We start from the raw sequence: 25,811 nt of genomic DNA on the forward strand, positions 1-25,811 counted from the left end.
AAAATCCAACAAGTTTATTCTAAGATATAAATATTTATGTAATGTGTTATGTTTTCACTATTTTTATTTTTATTCAATAAAAACATAAGAATTGGTCGCATCTTTTTCGTCTTCTTGCCTTTTTTTATTTTTCAAAATCATTATTTTTATATATTATTTTTGAATATTATTATAATAGAAATATAATTCTATAATATGATACAAAATTTTGATTCTTATTTACAAATTCAAGTTTAATTTAATTTTTAACTTTGTTTTATGGGAAAAACGGTTTAAACCAAAACCAAACCGAACTGAACTGTTTTAAACGGATTGGTTTGTTTGGTTTTTTCTTATAACGCTTTGGTTTCGGATTAGATTTTAGGAAAACCGCACTAAAATGGCTCTCACTGAAAAATCGTAGTTCAGATTCAAGTCGGTTCAGTGAGGGCGACCGCGGAAGATCAAGTTGGTGAGCCGTGTGATGGAACAGATTCAAGAAATGCCCGATAGATAAAAACGAGAAACTGAACGAATATAGGAGTCATGGAGGCGTGACTGTGAAACCATACTTTGGTACAGTTAACGAGGTTGGTACCTATGGTAGCGAAAGGACGCATCGAGAGATTGTGCGTGCCAGGCCCTTCGGGTGTCATATTTTGGCCGAGTTTATCGTACCTACGGCCCCCATGTTGCAGCGGAGTGGAGCAGCCGCGACACGAAGTTCTTTACGGCGAAGGCGGAGTGAGATTCTAACTTTGTTGGAAGAAACGTCATTTCGAAATGTCCGCCTCAACCGCTGTTTCACCTCCCAATCCCCGCCCTCCGAACCGGACGTGAAGGTCTCCCCTCATCCGGCTCTCTGCAGGGGAATCTCCACTCACTGCTTCAGGGCTGATCTTTGAATAGGAAAAAGAGTGGACATATATCTTCTCGCTGAAAGTTCCATTTTAAAAAAGAGGTTTTCAGGTCAAGACGAGGCCAGTTGATGGTAGATTTCTTTTGCTCGCCGATGGCTGCGCCTTTTCTCTTTCTACATCCCCGAGACCAAATGACATAGAATAAGATGGCATCAAAGAGAGAAGGGCTGACGATACTATTACCGCAAAAGTCTTTTATGGTCCCAGGAAGGCATATTGAAGGTGTGCGGAATTTCGGTTTGGACCCTCCAAATCGTCCAAACCGACCGATGCTCACCCCTAAAGTCAGGTACCCTAGTGAAACCTAATCTCATCAAACACAAGTATAATTCAGTTTTAGAGAGGGAACATCTCCAATAGAGGTTGCTAACAGAGTTTTCAAATCATAACAAATCATTAAAGATATTATTTTTTAATTGTCTCTCACATCCATGTCACTCTTGACAACATTTATTAAAATTTTGCTCCAATAGTTAAGTAACTTTAAAGGTTGTCCATGTGGTTCCTCTATATTAACTTTATATTTAGTTCAATATAAAAATGGGGTGAGTAATATACAATTTAGATATTTTTTATGATTTTTTGCTAATTTAGAAAGTTGTTAAGAGGTTGTCAAGTTTTGTCATACAGGGCGCATAAGCGCAATCCTTGGAGATGCTCTCACTTATTATTCTCCGTATCTGTCACTCCTATACACACACGCATACATTATCTATCTCAACTCAAATCACAATCATCAATATCAATAATTACAATCAAACATCCCACAATTATTATATACATTTAACAGTACTCTCATTCTCTGCTGTCATTTGTCCTTCACCAAACACAATAAAAATTAAAACACAAACAAACATAATCGCCACGATAAAATCGGAGAAATTATGGAGGTTCGTAACGACAGAGACGATCAACACCGTCGTCATCAACAATCTCCATCCAAACAAGGCAAAGCTCCGATCAATTCGATCGATACCAATTCCGTTACTCAAAGGTATACTTACATATATATTTCACCCTAATTTTGCTTCTTTTTTTTTATATTTTTTGTTGATTTATTTATTTATTTATTTATTTATTGTGGTTTTGAATTTGTGTAGGTTACAAAAGGAGCTCATGTCTCTTATGGTATGTATGTATGTATGTATGTATTTTAATTTATATATACACGAGTGTTTGTTTAATTTTTCTGTGTTTATTTGTTTTCGTGTAAAATGTTTCGGTTTTGAGATTTCGTAAATATTTTACTTAATTAGAATGGCGTAATTATACAGTGATTGCAATTGGTTATTAAACGTTGTAGTAATGTAAGTTTCTGATTGGTTCTGACATGTTTCGAAAAAATATAAATGAATTACAATTATAATGTGTTTGGTATTTGAATGGAGTCAGGTGAGCCCCTCTAGTTTAGTTCCTTGAAAGGTATAGGATAGATATGTAACTTGTCTTTTTTTTAAAAAATTATAACAGAAATGATTTATGCTCAATTGTTCATGTAGTCGGGGTAAATAGAATATAAAAGGAAGTCAGTTACGTTCGGTTTGGTTTTTGGGACAATTTTGTTTTTCTTATGGTACTTCTTTCATTGACTATTTAAATCAATTTAGGAAGACAAAATCTAGTAACAGGACACAAACTTTAAACTGTTCATTGCCGTCTGCCGGAGTAATTGTTCATTTCTGGAGGTGAGTTACTGTTCATCCGAAGTTACTGTTTATCCGAGAATAGCTCATCAAAAGGGGAGAAGGAAAAGAGTTAAATAAGGCAGTAGAGGCTAGTGAAGGGCCTGGAGGTTGCTTCTGTTAAAAAAAGTGGTAACCCTAATTCTTTTCTCTATATTTTCGATCAAAATACAGTTGGGTACCCTAAAATTTCTGAAAATTGCGAAGCAGTCCCTAAAGTTTTCTGAAATTACAAATTCTGCCCCTGAAGCTTTCAGAAATTACAAAACAGTCCCTGATTTTTGCGAAAACTTTCATAGCAGTCCTTGTTCTTCCATAATTTTACCGTCTAACCCCCGGAGTTTCTGATTTTTGACATTCCAGCCCCTATAACTTCTGATTTTTGATAGTTCAGCCCCTCATTTTCGGAAATTTTGCATTTGTGTAATGCCCTGAACCATGTCTAGGCACATCAAATCTGAAATTGAGAGTGTAAAAAAGAATATCTATTTTCTTGAGTGTGAACGTGGTGAGTTTTACTACAAAGTCTATGTTTGTCATCGTGAACGTTGGCTACTTCAGTATAATCTTACGTTAAAGGAGTTACATAATCAATGTGATGAACTTAAGAGATTGGAAAAGAGGTACAAAATTGAGTTGAGTAAAGAAAAGGGTAAACATGCACAAGAGGAAGTAAACCAAGCAGTAGATAATGTAAAGAGGACTATCGAGACTCTCAAATCTCAAGTAGAACGTCTTATGCATTTAGAGAATGAGAAAAAGGTCAAAGGGACAAGGGAAGTTGAGTAAGTTGAAGATACAAATATGGAAAATCAGTTGAACGGGAATAATGTGATCGTGTTAGATTCTTCGAGTTGCATGGAACATATATTGAAGATGTTCGTGATGGAGGATGTGTGGAGCAAGTTTCGCTTGTTCAAGAAAAGCAAGTAGTTGCTATTATTGTTGAGCATATCGATTTCATCATTCCGGAGTACTTGCTGAAGCTACCTTCGCTTGCTTGACAGTTCTTTGCACCTCAACCATTTTTCCAGAAGAGCATGAAGTTCATCTTGGTTCCATCTAATCCTTGCGCGATTCATGATTTTTACAAAACTGGTGGTTGAGTTTTCTTTAGGGGAGAATGATGAGAAACGAGAATAAAGAATTAATATATATGTTATTAATTAGTTTATATTTATTTAGTGTAGAGATAAGTAAAGTATTTATCTCTATATTTTATATGTGGGGCTAGTAGTATATTAAATAAGAAGATTATATTTATAATAAAGCGCAATTGTAACAGGTCTTAGTCCATTAGGTTATTTGTTAGAGTTTTAATCATCAATCAATCTATATACTTATATAAAGGAGAAGACGAATGCGTATAGGTGGCGCCCCTCAAATCTTCTCATTCTAATTTTCTCAATTTTTTGAGTCAATAAATATTAAAAACTACAATTACCATATATTCTCCTAAATATATTATAATCGTTCATAATATTCTCCTAAAATTTCTATAAAATCTTTCATTAAGATTTTTACTACAATTTCTCCTCTTTTTCCTAAAATCAACATACTATATTCTATTTTTTAGCCTATGAAATATTACAAAAACGGATATTTATAAATATTTTCATCCATAATATTCTCCTAAAATTTATACAACATCTTCCATTAATTAAAATTTTTAAAATCAACTTTGTCATCATAATATTCTCCTTAAACTTTTACTTTCTCTTTAAATCAACTAACCATATTCATATTTTTCTAATTTTCCTTTTTATTACCATTTCTCCTCTTTTTCTTAAGATCAACTTACTATATTATATTTTCTTGAAATTTTAATTTTAATTTTTAGCCTATGAAATATTACAAAGATAAGTATTTATAAATATGTTTTCTCAATATTTTTTTGAAATCGTTATATCGTTATATTATATATTATATATATTATAGTAAAGTAGAAGATGACGGTGGTGAGGTGGCGCTTCTCATATATATTTTCGTAATTTTCTCAAAATTTTATATTATTAAATAGAAAAAAATATCACATTAATTATTGACTAATAAATAATATAATTTTATGATATTATATTTGTGAATAAAAAGAGAGCGACTTATTTGAGTAAATATGTTTAACGAGAGAACAGTTTTTTAAACTTTTTGATTTATTATATTTATTTATTATTCATAATTTCATAATGACAAAGATCAGATAAGAAATACAAAAAAGAAAAAAGTCAGGTTCATTATTTTAGAAGGCCGCGGCGAAGCGCGGCTTAGTAAACTAGTTTATTATATACGCATTGTAATCCCCACATTATTACTTAGTTTTGATTGTACACTTTCTTAGGAATAATATTGATTAATTATTCTTAGGAATCATATAATTCATCGCTTGTTCTCTTATTATAGATCTTACTTAATAAATCGATTTTTCTACAATTCTGTCCTGCAACAAGCTTTGCCTCATTAGGAAACTAACTTTTCAGGCGCAACAATCTAGAGTCATGTCTTCTTTACTTCGGGAGTTCGGGCTGTATTTTTGTTTCTTAATTTGTACAAGGCATCTGATTATTGTACAAAAAAATTGAAGTGTGTTCGTTGAAAAAGAAAGATTTGTATTATGTCCAAATGACTAAGGAATTTGTACAAACTAGCTAGTCATGTAACTATTTTTGTGTACTTTGGTATGTTTTTCAATTATGCATGTTGTTTCCGTTTTTATATCAAGAATTATTTTAGAAATAAATCATTAATATTTATAATCAATTTATCATTAATATTTACTGGTTTATAACCCGTGCAATGCACGGATTTTCTTTAATATTGTATGTTTTTTATTTAATTTAATCATAATTGAAAATTTTAAGATATGAAATTTGTTGGTTTATAATTTAAATGATATGATTTGATAATAATTAAAATATATACATGTATATGTTCGTGATGCTTTTAGAAATGGGGGTTTTTTAATTATAAAATACAAAAAGAAAATGTGTTTTAGTTAAAAAAATAATTAGTTGATTATTAGTAATTATAATTTTACTATATTATTTTGACTCTATTTCATTAATGGAATTGTTATAATGGAAAAGGAGGGGGTTTTGTTAGAAAAAATAGAATAGGTAACTGATTAATTGTAGTAATCACTCCCTCTATTTCTTAATATGCGACGTTTGACTTTGTGGCACACATGTTTAGGAAGTTTGACCACATAGCTAGAACTGTTATATTAAAAAAAATCTTTTTTTGAATAAAAATACTAGATCGAAACTTTTATTCACAATTTATTTTTTGAAAAATATAATTTTAACTATGTGGTCAATCCTCCTAACATATGTGCTAAAAAGTCAAACGTCATATATTAAAAAACAGAGGGAATGTGATATTTTTTGAAAGTGAGGTGTTTTAGTTGGGGAAATAGTGAAAGGGAATGTATTTTAGTTGAAAAAGTTAATTAGTTAATTAAGAGTAATTATGTAAAAGCAACATGTACCGTACCGACCAACCAAACTTTAATGTTTCATGTATTATTATATATAGTATTGATAATCAGCTTTTCTCATGATTTGGTTTATGGTAGTGAAATAAGCATTGATTATCACAAGAAACTGTTCTTTAAATGTGTCATATTGTGTTACACAATTTTTTGGTACCTAAGATGGAAATAAAATAACAATTTTTTTTATACTTTTGTATGGTTTTATATTATTTGGAGATATCATACACGTAGGCCGCATGACTAATTGTGTGTTTCTGTGATCTAAACATTGTCGTTTCAAGTTGTTTTTATATTATGTGTTGTGAAATTTTATTAGAAAAGTGTATGTGTTTTGTTTTGTTTTAGACAAAGTTGTCATCCATGTGTATGTTTTATGACCTACTTGAGTTTCTCAATTAAAGATTTTTTCTCAGATTTGTAAATTTTATAAATAATTTCCGGAATTAGCTACAACATTAGCCTTTCCCTGCTTATATAACGTTCGCGGGCCAAGGCTAATGTTGTAGCTGATGTTAATTTTTTATCAAAATGCCATCTATTAGCGGAAATAATGTACAAGGGTCTCCACGTGTAACCTTGTATTCTTTGTTTTGGAGAAGTTTATGGACCTCTTTTATCCATCTCTTGACTTTTCAACTTTCATTATGTTATCTTTCTGTAAACCTGTTGTGCATGAAAAGAGAAAAATGAGCCCTCTCTGCAGACTACAAATGGAGATCTGGTAATGATGTCTATAAAATTTGGGTAAAAAGAGATAGATGTAGTATTTGTCTTAATATAAAGATCTCCCAAGCGTGTTAGAATCTGGGAAGTGGTCGTAAAACAATGCTACTGCAATAAGATATTTCTTTTGATGTTAAGAAAGTCGAGGGATCTTAAAATAACTGGCATTGATGTATCTGTTTTAATACCTAAAGTTCTACAAGTGTCCGACGAGAGTTAACTCCTTAATAAATAGAAGTATGCTAAAGAACTTTTTTGATACAAAACATATCTTTACCCCGTCTTAGGCATCTGATACATGAAATAAATAAGAATCGGATGTTGATGTAACAAATACGGTTGTGAGCACTTAGCAGTTGATCCCTTAGTTGGGGGTACAAGTGACTGGATGGGAATTCTGAACGATTATCGTTGCTTATATTAAAAAAACGTAGATCGAACTTTCTTTAGTATCCCTTCTTGACTGTTTTGAAATATTTAACAATGTTCTAAATTTAGATTGCCTCGTGCTTTACATATACAGCTCAGTTTTTTACTCGGTTTATTTCCCTTAGTAGCTTGTAACTAAGGCAGACTATGTATTTGTAGGTTCCTGCATGATAGTCTTGTTTTGTTCTACTTTTAAGTTAATATTGTACTTCCTATATAGAAGCTCCTACTTTACATGATAGTTTACTGAAGTTTGAATTATTTCTTTATATGAACAATATCATAATCAATAATTTTTAATTCTTACATGATGTCTAGTAGTTGCTTTTTGGTTTTCGCCAATCGTTTTTTTTCTGATTTTCTATCCACATTTATCCTTTGATATTTAAGTTCTGTCAGCACTATATCTATTTTGTTATTGGCGCTTTTCTAAAAGTTTTTTGGTAGGGAACTGAAAACTATTTTATTACTTACAGATGAGCAGTGATGTTGGAGTATCTGCTTTCCCTGAAGGGGAGAGCATCTTTACTTGGATTGGTACTATTGAAGGTGGTAGAGGAACTATATATGAGGGTTTATCTTACAAGCTTTCTTTGCGATTTCCCATTGAATATCCTTTCAAGCCTCCCCAAGTGAAGTTTGAAACAATGTGCTTTCATCCAAATGTTGACCAGTACGGGAATATCTGCCTAGACATCCTCCAGGTATTGATCTTGTTTGTCAGCCATAATTGAGTAGCACAAGTAGAGCATGGGACAAGTCTTGGCTCTGTTTTTTCCCCATAAATCAAACGTGGAGGAGTATATTATTTTTCAATTTGCAGTCATGAATTAAAAAGTGACTTAGATTAAAAAAACATATAGGTCATATTAGGAGCTTACAACTCCACTGAACAAACATAACGTCATAACCTTACTCCATGTTTGTTTCATGGAATTACTATTTCTAGATTTTTATTTGGCTAAATGACCATTTGGCCCTTTAAAGTAATGACCTGTGTATCTATAAACCCCAAATGAATGTACTTGTACCATTTATTTAAAGTCTCAAACAGGCCATAAATGAGTTGTATTTTATATATATATATATATATATATATATATATATAGTTTAACACACGCACACGCCAGGAGTCGAACTCTTGACCTCCCTTAGAGAAGTCAAGACCTCAACCACGGCACCGACTCTTTGTTGGACATAAATGAGTTATGTCTTATGACCTTTTAAGTGCTTTAGTCAGTATGTATCTTGGCCATAGCAGTCCATATAAGCCAACATAAGTTAATTTTACTACGTTTGTTTCCTTTATTAGTTTTAGAAAAAATAACTTTTAAAACTGAACTTGTACTGTAATTGATGACTCACGAGTTAAGGGAACTCCCAGGTAATGAATCATCTTTGTAATATTATTGTATCTTTCCCGCTGAAAGACTGCATAAAAACAATGATAAACCATCAAGTGAAGGGGAAGCTAACATTAAGTTTTTCTTTGCAGGACAAGTGGTCATCAGCTTATGATTGTAGGACCATTCTTTTGTCCATTCAAAGTCTATTAGGAGGTTTGTGGCATGAATACAAAAAATTTCAAAACCTTCTAAGCTAGCTCTTTAAATCTTGTAATTTCTCTTGCAGAGCCCAATATTGATAGTCCTCTTAACAGCTCAGCTGCCTCACTTTGGAACAACCAAGAAGGTATGTCAATGCGTATTATAGCTGTAACACAAGTGTATAGGTTTAAGAATCTAGACCGGCCTTAAAATATTCAGTGATTTGTCACAATTAAAGAAATGCGAGTTTTATTATTTGACATGTACTTCAGTGTCGTATGCACTCTTTATGGTGTATCTACATATAAAGGATTAGGAATATTATAAATTTATTATAATTTAAAACTAAGAAGTTAAAAGTAATGTTGGCCTTGGATGTGTATTTAATCGACGACTCATTTATTCACTCTGCTGCAGTATAGGATGGCTGTTGTTCTAATGCAGAATACAATGTTTTTTTTGTAAATTACAGAACATGGTGTTTCTTTTTACAAATATATATTATTTTGAAGTGTGAAATATTTTTCTCAGTCTTATTTGATTAATAAAATATTATATTACATACTTGTCATGGTTGTAAAATCGGAAATCGGTACTAATCGGTAGAGGTACCGATTAGGGATTAATCGGTAAATCGGGGAGTAATTGGAAGGATTAGTCGGAGTAAAAATCGGATTATATTTAATATTTAATTTTATATTAATAATATACATAATATATTAGTAAGCCCGTATTAATGTTTAATACCAATTAGACAAGATTGGGCAGGAAAATAATAGTTCGTGGGCTTGTATTTAAATGGCCCAAATCATTCAAATACGTACATGCCCTAAATTATTACTCATCTACGAGCCTCCTGTCCCCTGTTCATGTCTCATCTCTCACTTTTTCCAAATCTGTCTGCCATCATCTTTCTTCCACATGCTTGCTGTGATCCGATCAATATCAACTTATCTTTCTTCATGGATCTGTTCGAATATGACCCGATTCTTCAGAAAAAGTTTTTCCAGCTGATTTTGAAGAATTCAATTGGTGACCTGCCGATTAACGATTAACAGGCCGAATAATCGTCGAAATCGGTGATTTTTATAGCACTGCATACTGTATGTTTATATTACATACTGTGTAATAGTCACTGCTAGCTTTTATAGCACATTTATCGCATACCAAGGAGTACATACAAAGGATAGACCAGTCATTTCCCTGTATGTCAATTTTGATGGATCCTGTCGCCTTGTCTACTTGATGGGCAACATAAATTTTTCTTGAAGTGTTTTAAGCATAGTTACGCGGACCAGTACTGAAAATTTGTAGTTGTAGATTTTGTATCTTCTCACATGAATCTGTCATAGTTAAGAATAGGATGCCATTTTGGCCAGCCAACTAAGATTTCTACACGAACCCTGTGGGCACATGTCTTTTCTAAACCTAATCCGGCCAGCTTGTTAAAGTTTTCCATCAAATTTGTTGACAGAGACACACACACAACACATGAACCTGTATACGATAATATAACTATTAACTAAAGCTTATATAACTTTCTAAACATTTTTTTTGTATGAATGCTGCTGGCTTATATGTTACTCATCTAAATTAAGGGATGTAACTTTTGTTGCAGATTACAGACGGATGGTACGAAAAAACTACATGGCTGGAGAAACATTCGAAACATAATATAACACTCGTCCTAGAAAACGCCTCAGACATTCTTTTTATCAAGAAAGAAAAAGAGGAGAAAAGTGTGGTCTGCTTGCTCTCGCAGCATATATCCGAACTACACAATTATTTTATCATAAGCCATTTCTGTATATAAGTTGTTTACAGCCGAATTGTGTCAATATCTGCTGTATAGTTTGCTTAATGAAATTTGACAACTGTTGCACTGAAATTTATTTCTCTTTCACATAACTTGTTACAGGTATTAGGTATAGCCTAAAAAGAGAGAAAATGTTTATTAGTTTTAATCAGAGAGTAATGAAATTTTGACAAGCTGACTTCCAGAGCTTCAAGAAAATTAACAAATTTTTAAGTACTTTTGAATGTACCTTCAAAATAATTTTCTAGCATTAAAATTCTAACAAAAAACTTCTAATAAAATATTAGACATCATCCTACCGGTCTGTTAAATTATATGAACTTTCAATAAATCCTTGAAGATGGGGTTATTTTTCTTTCTAGAATTCCGGCAACGAGCTAAATTTATAATTAGTTTGTATTCTGCAATTTTGCTAATCTTATTCTTTTCATCTCATTCCATAATAATAATCCGGATTTATAACATACAAAAATGAAAATCCTCACAACTTTATTTTTTTTGCCATTTATTTCTCTCAGTTTTAAACACCATAATAAATTATTTATTTATAAATTAAATAAGAAGTTTATTTTAGTTTAACACGTGGAAGAATAACAATTTTAACATATAACATGTCATCGTAATAAAATATTTATATATAAATCAAGTAAGAAGTTTATATTAGTTTGACATGTGCACGTAACATGGTCCGCGGTCACAATTTTAACATTAATTGTTGGTCACAATTTTAATATTAGTAATAATCACAAATATTTGAGTGAAAAGTAAAGAGCCCAAGCGGAAGTATTTGAAATAGAATACAACTAATTATATTTAAATGCTCCCCGGTTAAAAATTGGTAAAGTGAAATTATTTTCCGCAGCTGCCTCTGATTCATTTTTGATAAAATCTGTTAATGAGAATAAAAATTTCAATGTTAATATCTAAAATAGTAATTTTGATTCATAATAACCCATCCTCTTAATATAACATTATTTATATACTGATTTCATCCTCAAACTCTTTATTTTTGTTCCCCATCCTCATTTGTAGCAACAATTCATGTGACAGGCCATTGGTAAAATCTAAAATAAAAATAAAGTAAAATAGGTAAGCGAGCGTTGAAATGAATGTAAAATAATGGTACACGAAGAAGAATTGTTGCCTAGACCACTACAATCATAGACCATCATTCAACCTGTCCTTTCATGTGGCCCAAACTTGCACCATTACAAATTTTGAAGTTGCTGTCCAATTATTGAAACGTGGGTCACTCGACATTAAAGTTACATCAAGATTCAAGACTCTGTGTGTTTAATGATTTCTTTGGTTGTCATTCGGGTCTTGTTCCAAACAAAAATAAAATAGTTGATCAACATTGCACCAAGAAAACTAATAATTACGAAAAAAGATGAAAGATATCTTCATTTGTAGTGAACTGACAAAGACAGTGCACTAACCCTGTACATTTGTATTCATTTCACACACCATTTTAGAAATTGGAGACTCAGTGGTGTACTCATCACCAACAAAGTAGTAGTAGTAATTCATATAATCATATACATATATTTTGCCAATTATTACTCTTAATCTCATCTAGCAAAAAACAGTTTGAATTGAGCATCAGCTAAAGATTGTAACATAAATTAAACAGTTTTGCTATAATTAGTTGATAATGCACTAAACATACCAAGTGATGCTTACAGAATGTGTATAGTAGGTTGATAGGTTCATCGTAAGATTGTGTTTGAAGCAACTAATGTTAATGCCAAACGTTTGGATATGGGATAATCATTATTGTGTCCAGAATTAGACAGAGATATATATGATGACCGTCTTTATATCACTGGTGGATTGGATTGGATGGATGTAATCAATTTAGTCATTCATTTTCCTGATTGTGACACTACGGCACCTTCTGTACTGGGACATTGGCCGGTGCCGATTTTGACATTACATTCGCCATTTTTTTTGTTTCCGAGCAAACAAAGAGTGAAAATGTAACACCGTCCATGTATTCACAGTAAACCGCTCTTCAAATGATTGAAATAGGGATATTTTGCTCTGAGAATAATAATTTCCTAATTCCATCTTTACACATTTTTATTTTCATCTAAAGTAATTGATGATATAAATCTGAATGTTTTGTATAATTTTTATAATATAATTGAGTCGAATTCAAATATTTTAGCAGTTGAGATTTAATAGGTGACGAAATTGCGGACCGATATATTTAAAAGAAGATGTGTGCGTGGTGCATTGCTGTGGGAACAAGTGATAAATGTGATTGCTAGAATATGCCAAAAAATAAAGGTTGATGCAGCTAGCAGCAGCTCTGTTTGACATGGTTGTGTGAAAAGAAGAGGGGAGAGTACAGGTGTTGAATTAGCCCAACTTTGGTAAGTAGTATTGCACATATATAATATAATGGGGATCTTATTCTTAACTGATGCCCAAGTCTTCCAATAAATTCAATACCATGTGAAAGAACCTATCTCATGTTAACACAATCTTTTAAGAGGATTGCCCCCCCCCCCCATTTGTCAAAACCCTACATTTCACCATCCCACCTGCCCCCTATTTACCAATTACACGGTGGATCAGTTTACTCATAGTTTATCTTACCAATATAAAAAATTAGATGGAACACCCGAAAAAGGAAAATCTGAAAAATGGTTGGGACTGAAGGAGTAATAATTAACTAAACTAATTTTTAGGTGTGGGGCAGCCACATCAGAATTGAGATGATTTGGAGTAGTTTGAGATATTAACAGTTGTGATGTGACGCATAGAGATCGCAGGGTGACGAAATGCAGTTAAGCTTCGTACACCTCCTAACAGTTAATGTCACAAAGTTATGCAAGTATATTATTCCATTACAAATAACTACTACTGCTACCTTATTTTTAGCTTGCCTCAGCCTAACCAACTATTCGTTTCATTAATTACTTTCCTTTTGTTAAGTTTTGTATTTATATATTTTATTTTTGACCAAACAAAAGACCCGTCGGTGCACAAGTATAATATTGAATTTTCTAGATTTTTTTCCATGCAAGACGTCTCCAAGTCCTAAATGAATGAGATGCGAAAGTGTTTTGGTTCGTCTCAGAAATGATGAAAATTTCGAACAAACCTGAAAAATTGGTAGTAGTTGTGTCTTATGCGTAACAACAACTTGGGATGAGCCTGAATGAAGTTGTTCAAACTTCAAACAACCCTTAATCATGCGTTTAAATACACCTACACCCCAATATGCTCCCGGACTGGCCCGTTTTATTTCAAATTCGTTTTCAAAATTTATCTCGAATGATATAATATAATATTTATCGTATTTTAATTTATTACAGCATATAAATATAGGCGATCTATTTCATGAGAAGAAAAGTTATCAAAAGATACATTTCACATTAATATTTAAAAGAGAAAACTGGGTCTGAGACTTTTCTCAGGAGGTTATAATATAATATTTTAAATGCAAATCTGTAAATATAAACACAATTCCTGTATTTACAAAAATATCCATATGCTACACTTGTTTTCTTTTAACCTCAATATGTCTGCCGAGATCATTCTCGGGGTAAGCAATCCCTATTCGAAAGACTAGAGATATATAAAGGTAATAACTTATAAAATTTGAACAAGTAGAGGATATGAATACAAATACAGGATATCATTTCATTCCTCAAATTTAAAATTTAATTTTCTCATAAATTCATTTTACGAACGAATAATTTATCAGTTGTTAGCTTATGAGAACCAGCACCTAACACAAAATTTTATTTTCACTGATATCAGACCATTCTTATCAAAAGGTTTAGTTGAACAAAGTTAACATTTAAAAATATTTAATTAGAGATGGTGAGAAGATAGAACTCTTGTGCAAGTGCAAGCATTATGTTTTTTGTAAACTAATAAATCATTTTTTGTTGAAGAATATTAATTTAATTAAATAGGATGTTTAGTCAAAATGTGATATGGATAGAATAGTACAAATATGACCCATATTCGATATATAATTCTGTAGAATGTGAGATTTCTTGTGATAATCATTAGATATAAGAGTATACTTATATTTAGGTATAAATTTATAAATATATCCTAATTAACTTAATTTTTTTAAAAATATATTTTAATATTTCAATATGATTCCTAACCTCATACACATTATAAGAGCAACCTTAAGAACAGTTTTTTAATTTCCGATTTTGCATGTTTTTGATGTTATATAACGAACACTGGTCTTTTTTTCACAAAAATAACTTAATAAATTAACGAGGATCAATTTTTGGGGCCACATAAATATTCTCGATTTTTACACGAATCATGTGATATGTGTACCCAGAATCCCGAATCATATATCCCATCATGCTTATTTTAACATTATAGGGCCAAATGAAGATTAACATGAACACCTATTTATTTTTTATTTTGAGAAGATTAACATGAACACCCAATGTTCATTTAAATTGCACAATTAGTAGGGTACATGACAAGTGACAATAACACTAACAAACTGTACCGGTAGGTCATGGGTCACCATATTTGTTGACCGCATTATTTGCATTGTCATTTCATTTTATATTTTTATACACTTCATCATTATTTCCATAGAGATATAAACTAGTTAATATATACTACATTTCATAAACTATTTCAGTAAGAGTCTATAATATTGGGCTATTTTGGAATGTTTGGCTCGGGATTTGAGAATGTTTTTATAACGAATTTGGGGATTCTGATATTTTTCTTAATTGTATATTCATGTATTATGTGTTAGTTTTTTTGAGAGAGAAATAAGGTCGACTGCCTCATTGTAATTATTTTTTATTTTTTACATACAAATTGAAATGTTAGTTTTTTTTAGAAAAAATACTATAAAATTTGTTTAAAATTTTAGTTAAGTAAAAAATAATTATTTTTACTAAATATAACTTGTATTTTTGATAACTAGTATGTCTCACAAAATTAACACCGGATAGAATGAGACCGAAAGTTAACACGGGATGAATTGTGGGTGCAAGTAAAACATACTCCTTGGAATTTGGGACTAAACAAGATACTCCATGGAGATGTGTGTAAAACTTTTTCCGAGAAAGCACATAAAAGATCCGAGGTGAAATGTCTGTAGTTTTACAGCCATATTCTGTTCATTGAATTGTATGCGTATCTGCTGTGCTCCACATAGAGACGCACAGGTTTTTCTGAATTTGACTTTGACCGGATCGCCAGACTTTCCGAAAATATCAGAGCCTGTTTGAACCCTCGAAATGGACCTTATTGGATATTTTTTCCGGGCCGGACCAGATTTTTTATTTATTTAAATCAGATCGGTTTTATTAGAGATTCTGCAGACAATATATGTTAGCAACTAGATCATCGTAAAAATATATTAGCTTGCATGAAATATTTTTTGAAAACATTACTTTATTATAAACATTTGAATTCGGCGAAAAATAAACATGTTTATAAAATAATACTTCCTCTTCCGTCCCTCCCATTTATTTACACTTTTCTTTTTGAGATGTCTCTTCCAATTGTTTACATTTCAAAATTTTTCAAAAATGGTAAAAATTTTATAATTTTTAATATAACTACATCCACTACTTCTCTTTACTATACCCATTCAGCGAAAAATAAACATGTTTATAAAATAATACTTCCTCTTCCGTCCCTCCCATTTATTTACACTTTTCTTTTTGAGATGTCTCTTCCAATTGTTTACATTTCAAAAATAGTAAAAATTTTATAATTTTTAATATAACTACATCCACTACTTCTCTTTACTATACTCACTTTATACATATAATATTTATCCGTCTCACTACTTTACTCACTTTTTAAAAAAAATTCCCCTACTTATCATTTTTTTTAAACTCCGTACACAACTCAAATGTAAACATTTGAGAGGGACGGAGGGAGTATGTTTTATCAATGTTATCAAAATATATACAGTGTACTTACTATATTTTCTTTCATTAATCCAGCAGTAAAGTATATATAAATAATATTATTAATTATGAATATTTAAATATATATGTTTTTAATGTATTATTTATATTTATAGTAAATATAAATTCATATATATATATATAATATATTTGAATAATCAAATTTTATCTGGATTTTTTCGAGTTTTTAATCGGATCGGGCCAAAGACCGTGTCGGGCCGAAGCCCGTGCTTTTAACCGGGTTGGGCCGGGTTTTGCTTTAAAATATAGGGTCCGTTGTGGCACTTAGCCCGGGCCGGGTTTTGACCGGACCGAACTTGACTGGGTTTTAACCGGATCGGATCGAGGTAGATTTTCGGGTCCCGATTTTTTGTGTATCTGTAGCTCCACAAAACAATTCAATCAGTAAATATACTAATTATTTAACATATCATTTGAAAATTATATTTAAAACTAATTAAATCTTAAAATCAATTGACCTATTCTTGGTAGCTCAATTAGTTAATCCGGGACTTTAGTGAATTAACATTAATGTGCAAATTTAAGAAGGGGTGATAATGATACGATGTTATGCTAACTCTTTTCGCTACTGGGATGCGGTGTAAGGGAATTTGAGTAATAAGAGTATGGAGTATAAGTGGATTTGAATAGCGGGTAATGACTATCTAATAGTATAGAGTAAGGCTGCACACGGGTTGACAAAACCGATCAAACCGATCCAACCCAACCCTATTTTCGGCTGATTAAACCGAATCGTTATAACCTGATGTTAGGTTGGGTTAAAAATATGTCAACCCGACTTTAATGGGTTGGGTATGGGTTTTAAATTATTTTTAACCAACTCAACCCAACCCAAAATTTTAATTTATTCGTATAAATATATACTATGTATATTTCTATTCTATACTTCTTGTATTAATATGTTGTTCAACAAACTAAATTTGTTACATATCAATTATAGTTAATTATATCATTTATTTTTCATACACCATTAGAGATCCTTTATACTTTTTTGTATATAAAACATATTTTACTACAAATAAACCTAAGAGTTTATCGTAGAGTAATAATATGTATCACGAAAGATATCTAAAAAAATGTTCTTGAATGACACATAAAATGAATGTCTCCACAAGTAGTCTCATATCATAAATATATTTTTTATGAATTATTTATTGTAAATAACTTTTAACAAACGGTTCAACCCAAACCAAACCGAACCAAACCGATGAATAAATAGTAAGGTTGGGTTGCATTTTTATTTTTTATGGGTTGGGTTGTGAATTTTCAAACCGATTTAATTGGGTCGGGTTGCTAAAATAACTCTAACCCAGCTAACCTGACCTATGTGCACCCCTAATACAGAGCGTTATATATAAAAGACAATTGACCGAGCATCTTAAAAAAACTCAAAGTTAGTCCTAAAGTAAAACATGAGTGATAGGGTATAAGAGAGCCGGCTAGGACTCAACCTGAACCTAAAGGATATCAGGCTCAATCGATGGATCGAGACCCCCCTCTCCCAGAACAATCAAATGGAGAGGTCAGGCCCGGGTCCATCCCATGACCAGGATCCGGATCCAACCCGGGACCCGGACCACCTGCCTACCCGGATCCGGATCAGGGCTGAGACCGCCATGAGGGGGGTCCCAGCAAACACATGCACATCCCGCAACCCGCCAAGGAAGGGTACGTGGGTACGTGACTGTGACAGCTATCAACAACCAACACACCAGACAAGCACGACGCGTTTCAGAAGGCCGTTAGGACACCCTGGAGGTGGTCCTCCCCTGGACAGGTGTAAGTAATCCACCCAAGCCAGGCGTTCTCTGCTCCCAAGATCCAACGGCCCTGATTTAGAGGTAACAACCCCTAAACCCTACCTTTGGGCTATATATACCCCCAAGGCTGAAGGGTTTAGGGGTTAGAAAATATCCACACTCTTGCACACTCACTCTCTCTCTCATATCCATACACACACAACAACCTTTCCATTACATATATACATCTTCATCTTCTCCAGAACCCTGTTCTTATTCTTACACCGGAGGCGTCGTGGGAGTCAAACCCCCCTTCCGGTGTTGTTTTGCAGGCGCCCAACCAGCAGCTACACCTCATTTATACCCAGAAGGTCCAAGAACAGCGTCGGACGGAGCCGCCCGCTCACCGGAGTTATCATTTGGCGCTTGAAGGAGGGGTGCTCCATCTTTGGGTCTCGGTGCCCCTGGATTCACCTTCATCAACAAACTCTTAAGAGAGTCCACATCTTAAGCCTGTAAGAACACAAGCAACCATACCCTTTCTTGAATATGAATGTTCATTTTAGCCACGTTTGTGTGAGCTCGTTGCAATAGGAAATGTTTGTGTCAGCCCGCTCTTGTTTATTAAATTTTGATTGTTTAGGGTTTGATAATCTCGATAGTCTTGAAGCCTGGGGTTTAATAGTCTTGATAATTTTAAAACCCAGAACTACTTTAGCTTGCACATTTTCTTTGTGTCCTAGAGCCTGCTGTTCTTGTTTAGTGTTATTGTTAGCAAAGCCCAGAAAGTTTGTTTGCTGTTATTCTGGAAATTTTTTGTAATCTTCAAAAAAGCAACCTTAGACCCACATCTGTAGCCTCAAATCTTGGTCAGTTGTTTGTACAATTGTGGTAATGGCAAGACCAGAAAAAAGTACAGTCGGTAGGCTCTCCGCCAGTACCCAGGTCCAGGATCAGGACCACTCTCAGGCTCATGAACCTGGGGGAGATCGAGAGACTCTCCAGGAGCAACCATCGACACAGCACACCCCGGTCTTGGAAAGGCTAGTAACACCCCGGGATGCCAGAAATGTCATAGAGCTCAATCAGTATAAGTACACCAATGTTCCAGTTACAGAGGAGCATATGGCAAACTTAACAAGCCATGAACTTGCTGAAGCAATCAGGCTCTACAGAGACGAACAAGCCCGGGCTCAAATAGAATATGAACAATATGATGAACAAGAAGAGTCCGGGGATTCTCAGCAATCCAGGAGGTCTGTCTTCGACCGAATCGGAACTAAGGCAAAAAAGAATCAAAAAGAGCCCAGTAAGAAAGAGACAGAAGCAACCAGAAAGAAAAAGTTGGAAGAAATCAGAGAACATATAAGAAAGGAAGAAGAGGCAAAGCTGGAGCAAAAAATTCAGAAAAGAATGCAGTTGGAGGAGGAGAGGCTCCTAGCTAAAACAAAAGGCGAAAGAACTCAGAGGGGCCCTACCCCCGAGCTCATTTCTGACAACGAAGAGGAGGGCCAGAAGGATCTTAAAGACATGATTTATGAGCTCCAAAGAAAAATGGAGAAAGATTCCGGGTTGGAAGTTGGGGAGACCCTCATGCCCTTCAGCCACTCCCTAGAAGCCATCCCTCGACAGAAAAATCTCAAGCATTACAACTTCGACTCTTTCGATGGATTGGGGGATCCGGAAGAGCACCTCAACTACTTCGAACAGATAGCTCAGATATATTACTACAACGACTTAACCAAATCCAGTTTCTTCGCCTCGACCCTCAAAGGGGGGGCTCAAAGATGGTTCAGCAGGGTCCCATCAAGAAGCATTCACTCCTGGAAGAAATTCAGAGGAGCCTTCCTTAGAAGATTCAGAGCCAATAAGACACATGAAATGCACATGCACTACTATAAAAAGTAGAATAGACATCGGCTAAAAACCGATGTCTATGAACAAAAAAATCCGATGTCTTCGTGGGTGATGTTAAAGACCCTCCATTTAACATCGGTTTTAAACTGATGTTAAAGAAGACATATAACATCAGTTTTTAAAGATTTTAAATTTCTAATGCATATCTAATCTTCGTATATTATCATAATATGATATTTTTATCAATTTAAGCACATATGATATAAGCAAAATATTTCCATTTACCCATTAAACTGATGTTACTAATACCAGTAACAACGGTTTTCAAGATAAACCGATGTAAACAAAAATTTTGACATCATTTATTTATTTCAAACCGATATCTATTAGTGACAAACCGATGTCTATAAAGCTTAATAACATCGGTTTTCTGTTTTAAGATTTTTTTGTTGTAGTATTTAACATCGATTTTAATCGGTATTACTGATGTCAATGTTCAGCTAAATCTGATGTATTAGGCTCTGACAGACATCATTTCCACTATAATGATGTTTGTACCTATTTTATTAATGCACACTTTAAAAATATAGATACCAAAAATTTTCTAAACCAATGAACTACCAAAACCAATTGCTGCATAATATCAGTTATCTATAAATCTAACAACCAATATTCAAACATCTGGTACACCAGATTTTTCTAATCCAAACATCAAATACTACACACTATACATATCCATCCATCTATTCTACTAGTGTCTGTACAAAAAATTTGACTTGGTACCGACAATACTAACAACGAAAACCAAACAGGAAAGTAAGCAAAACTTTCCAGGAGTTGTGAAGATCTTTAGTTATCAGGTGTTTGAGAGAAGGATCGACAATGTAAGGATGCTCACAAGTCTGAAAAGAAAAAAAGTGCAACATCAACATAACATCATAGAGGTTAAGATATTATACATGTATTCATATCAAAATCAAAAATAAGGAACTGCATGTTGACTGGACGCATTCATTTCCAGAAAGTGAAGATAGAGATATAACATATAAAAATAGCCCGGACTTTAGTTAGAAGTCTTCACACCAGACTCGTCGTACTAAATTTAAAGACCTATTAAGAGCTATAAAACTAAATCTAACTGCAAAGATAGGATAAAATCAATGAAATGAGAAGATACTAAGATAGCTATGTGCCTATTACATTAGCACCCATGGTTTACTCAAGGGCACTTGAATCGTAGCGATTTACTGCCGTACATATCATATGTAAAATCTATTGTTTAGTAATTTAGATAATGATTGCATTCAACAGTCACAATGTGTTCGGTCTAGATTCATTTTGTTAATTCCTATGAAGCACGGATTTCATTAACGGTAGTTAGCCAAAACAGCTTTGCACCTGCTACTTCTAGAATGCTACTGTAAGTATTTAAGTTGGTCTTCCTTGATCCAAAAATCCTCATAGATCATAGTTTTCATTTTTCAGTGGTCATGCCAGATCCATACAACTCCACGTACCTTGAATGTTCACAATTAGTGATACCTGTACAATCTCTGAAACTTTTATGTTTCTTTAATAAGGTGAAAGGAAATACTGAAATTTATGCTAAATTTAATAGGTGGAGTGATAAAGATTCATCCTAAATGGATTATTTTTGAAGTACAAGTGTGCACATAGACACTGTCCGGATGAACTAAAGTGAGATTACTATGTCACAGGGAAAAAGAGTACCTTGCCAGAAGAATATCTTTTTGATGCTTTATAAAAGTATGAAAGGAACTTAAACTTTACATAACACATAAGATTGAGTTTGTGCGAATGTTTAGAAAAATATGATAAATGGAAGAAGAAGAAGAATAAAAAGAAATAGACCCGAAGGTTAACCGTACAACAATCATTGCATGGTTCTTCATAAAACATGCTCCATGTTCGATTCCCCACTGCACATAAAAGGTAAGAAGTTACAATTAATAATAGAATAGTAAGATCTTAATTTCAATTTTTGTAGAAAGTGTGTCAACTAGGATTCTTTGTAAATTTATCTCCAGCTCTTCGAAGTTCAAGAAAAAAATATTGATGCCTATTGAGTTTTTATTAAGGAAATGACTTAAATTGTAACATGTATATCAGAATTTCAGTCCTTTCATCTCTTTGGAGTTTCTAAAATTTATAACAGGTAAATGATTAATAGAGACCATAAAATTCAGGTTATTGAAGTTGTGATTACCTGCATAATGATGGACATAAATATTAAATTTAGAAAAATAGACTTTTACTTGACTTAGCATTTAGAAGTAACTTTAGAGAGGTATAAAATATCAAAACATGTTTACTACTATCTCTGTAACTAAACAAGTTTATAAAACACTGATGCTTCAGCAAACAAAATGTTTCAGTTCCATCATTCAGGAAATATACAGACTTTCGAATTTCTCTAGACCTTTCCTATATTAATAAAGAACTAGAGTAAATACAAGCAACTTATAAATTGTAATGTTGCAGAAAGGCAACTAAGGTGTAAAGATTAAAAAGTTATCATAGTACAAGTTCCAAAACATGTACCTGTTTCCGTTTCTCCAGCTGCAATGTAGTTTCCAGAAAAGCTCTGTTGATAACATCAGCTGACATTCCCTCATTATCTGATGTGAAGTCTGCACAATAAATAGATAAAAGGTCAGTCAACACATGCATTAGAAAACTTCAAAGACTATATGACCAGTATAATATAGGAAATTTTGAAATGCCGGGGACTAATATCAAACCCAATCCATGTTCTCTATTATAAGGTGTGATAATCACTCTTAGTGTCCGTTATTCCAGAAGTCGATATGTTAATACTAGACTTAATTAAAATGCTCAAGGGAATTAAACATATAGGCCAACTCTTTTAATGTCTCCTCCAGTGGAGTTGGCCTTTTGTTCAATAAATGATATATTTGGGTGGAAGCAAGATTTAACATTCATCTTTAAATCTGTTAGGCAATGTTTCTACTTTGGCATCAATACGAATGATGCATTAACACACGAGAACCATGTATCATTATACAGGCTTAGACATTAGCATACCTTTTTGCAGTAAAAAGTCATTAGTGTATTTACAATCTAAGGTATTTACAACCATTATCATTTTTTAACAATTAATCACAACACCAAGCCTTCATTTATCTAATAAATTGATAAATTATATTAGTACACCTTTATCTTATAAAGTTTTGAATGGAGAATGATATAATCAATGTCTAATAATCATTATTACACCATGTTCAACAAAATAATTTTCATCCACATTTATCAGTTTTCCAAAATAAAGATAATACATTAACATGAATATCCACATACTTGCCAAACTAAAATCACAAGTGAACCTAATCTGACAATTCCCCCCCCCCCCCCACAAAGAATCTGAAATACTAACTAGCAAAAATAGTTAAAATGTAGCACAATGTCAGTAAGCACGGAATAAAATAAGAAATCACAAGGAAAAGGGAATAATAGGAGTACAAAAATGAAAATCGTACTCTTGATATTATCGAACAGGTGATTATTTATAAACCGCGCTGCTTCCGGACCTCCATGACCATGATACACTCCAACAAAATTCCCTTGAGGACCAAAATCATCTAAACTCATCGACCCAGACACAAGTTGTCTTTGATCTTCCACTATATAATTACCTTGAACTACCGCCATAGGAAACCATAAAGTTGTTATCTTCATAGATTGTTCTGTTACCTGTACCTGTACCTGTTACCTGTTGCCATTTTTCCAGCTTGAACCCCGTGAATAATATCCTTTCGAATAGGAACGTCGAAGACATCACCAACCAAAACCATAAAGTTGTTATCTTCCTGGCTAAAATCCTAATTTAGAATAAGTTGTTAACTTTCCGTTCAAATTCAAAGAGCGATTGAGACAACAATAAAATAATTATAAAAAAAAATTAGAGTAAGATGCTCAATTTAACATGCACAACTAAAGTAATCACTAAACTAATTAAAAAAATACAAAATTTTGGGTTTCAAATTTAAACCCCCAATTCTAAAATTAGGGTTTGAAGCTTACCGAATTCAAGTTTTAACCACCGAATTAGATTTAACCTCGATCTTAGCTTTAAACTCAGACTTGAACTTTAAACTCCGACTCGAATAACCTTCTACGACCCTTTAAATTTTGATGAGAGCACATAGAGAGATAAAGAGAGCACATAGCACAGAGAGAGATTATTCGAGTAGAGAGAGAGAGAGAGAGAGAGAGGGGGGGGGGGATGGAGAGCATAGTCGAGCAAAGAGAGAGAGAGAAATCGAGAGCCGTTCAGTGGACAAAAGTGAGAGAGGAAAGAGATGATGAGATTTGGATTTGTTTGGTTTTATGTTTTAAGAGTGTATGAATTTTAATTTTTAATTTTATTTTAATGTTATATTGAAAAGAGGGGGATCTGTGACTTGATATTTTTCTAAGGCAAAAAATGAGGGGGAAAGTTTTAAGAGGGAATGAATTATTTGGTAAAGGAGGGAAAGGTTTGGTTAGGGGGGAAAGGGGGAGGCGCTTGATAAATTTTTTAAAACAGACTTATAACATCGGTTGGTCTAAAAAACCGATGTGTATCTTATAAAAAGACATCGGTTGAGTAAAACCAATGTAAAAAACACCTTTTACATCAGTGCCAACAGCAACCGATGTTTAAAAGGCGATGTCTATTCTACTTTTTCTAGTAGTGATGTGTCACCTGGAGACAATCCTCCAGTATGATAATGAAGCACTTTCAACTTATATGCGGAGATTCCAGGAAGCCATCAACAAAGTCTCGAATCTGGATGAGAGGGAGGCTCTAAGCATATTTCGTAGGAACCTGGATCCAGATCACAATGAGAGGTATATTGTAGAGTTGATAAACAAAGAGCCACAAAGCCTGGCCGCTGCCTACTCTATGGCAACCCGGTTCATAAAAGAAACAGACGTGCTCCAGGTGATGAGAATGACTCGGAATGGAGGATCCAGGAACAAATCTTCTTATGACCGACCGAAAGGGGGTTACCATCAGGAGAAAAAGTTCAAACAAAGCAACCAAACCCAACAGACAAATGTTGTACAAAACACTCCAATATTTCAAAGATTGGGTCCTAAGACAGAATCCAAAAGCGATCCCGGTCCACCTAGACAAGCAAGAGAGCCTAAGCAAGAGCCGGAATGGACACCACTAAACAGGGTCCGGGAAGAAATACTGAAGGAGATCAAGGGAAAGCCATTATATTATCCTCCAAAGCCCATGCAAACTCCTCCGGAGAGCAGGCCTTATAACAGGCAGTGCGACTATCATGAAACCCATGGGCACAAAACTGAAAATTGTCTCTCTCTAAAATACTTCATTGAAGATCAAGTTAAGAAGGCCAACCTGAATCAGTACATCTCTCGGGAAGTAAACCAAAGAGAGGAAAGGCAAAGGAAAGGAAATAATGTGGTAAATGTGGTCCTAGGAGGGTCACACTCTCCCCCTAGGAGCACGGGCTCAGGAGACGAAGTGTTCTCCGTCCAATCCTACCCGGAGATGATGATCTCATTCAGTAGCAAGGATTATGAAGGGGTCAACCCGAATCACAACGAAGCCCTGGTGGTAACACTTGATATTTTTGACAACGAAGTAAGAAGAATGTTGATAAATAATGGATCTTCAGTTAACATACTTT

The 25,811-nt window shown here is 33.5% G+C and overlaps 1 protein-coding gene across 1 annotated transcript; it reads left to right on the top strand.

Annotated features, from left to right (window-relative positions):
• Nucleotides 1-1,593: 1,593 nt before the first annotated feature.
• Nucleotides 1,594-10,655, top strand: LOC141693752 (uncharacterized). The gene is made up of 6 exons (XM_074498914.1): nt 1,594-1,893; nt 2,000-2,027; nt 7,697-7,924; nt 8,716-8,779; nt 8,853-8,912; nt 10,386-10,655. Exons 1-6 carry the CDS (start codon nt 1,784-1,786, stop codon nt 10,439-10,441), a joined length of 546 nt encoding a protein of 181 aa, XP_074355015.1. The 5' UTR covers nt 1,594-1,783; the 3' UTR covers nt 10,442-10,655.
• The last annotated feature ends 15,156 nt before the right edge of the window (nt 10,656-25,811 follow it).

The sequence above is a fragment of the Apium graveolens genome, chromosome 10 (genome assembly GCF_009905375.1).
Source record: "Apium graveolens cultivar Ventura chromosome 10, ASM990537v1, whole genome shotgun sequence".
In the NCBI taxonomy this organism is placed as follows: Eukaryota; Viridiplantae; Streptophyta; class Magnoliopsida; order Apiales; family Apiaceae; genus Apium; species Apium graveolens.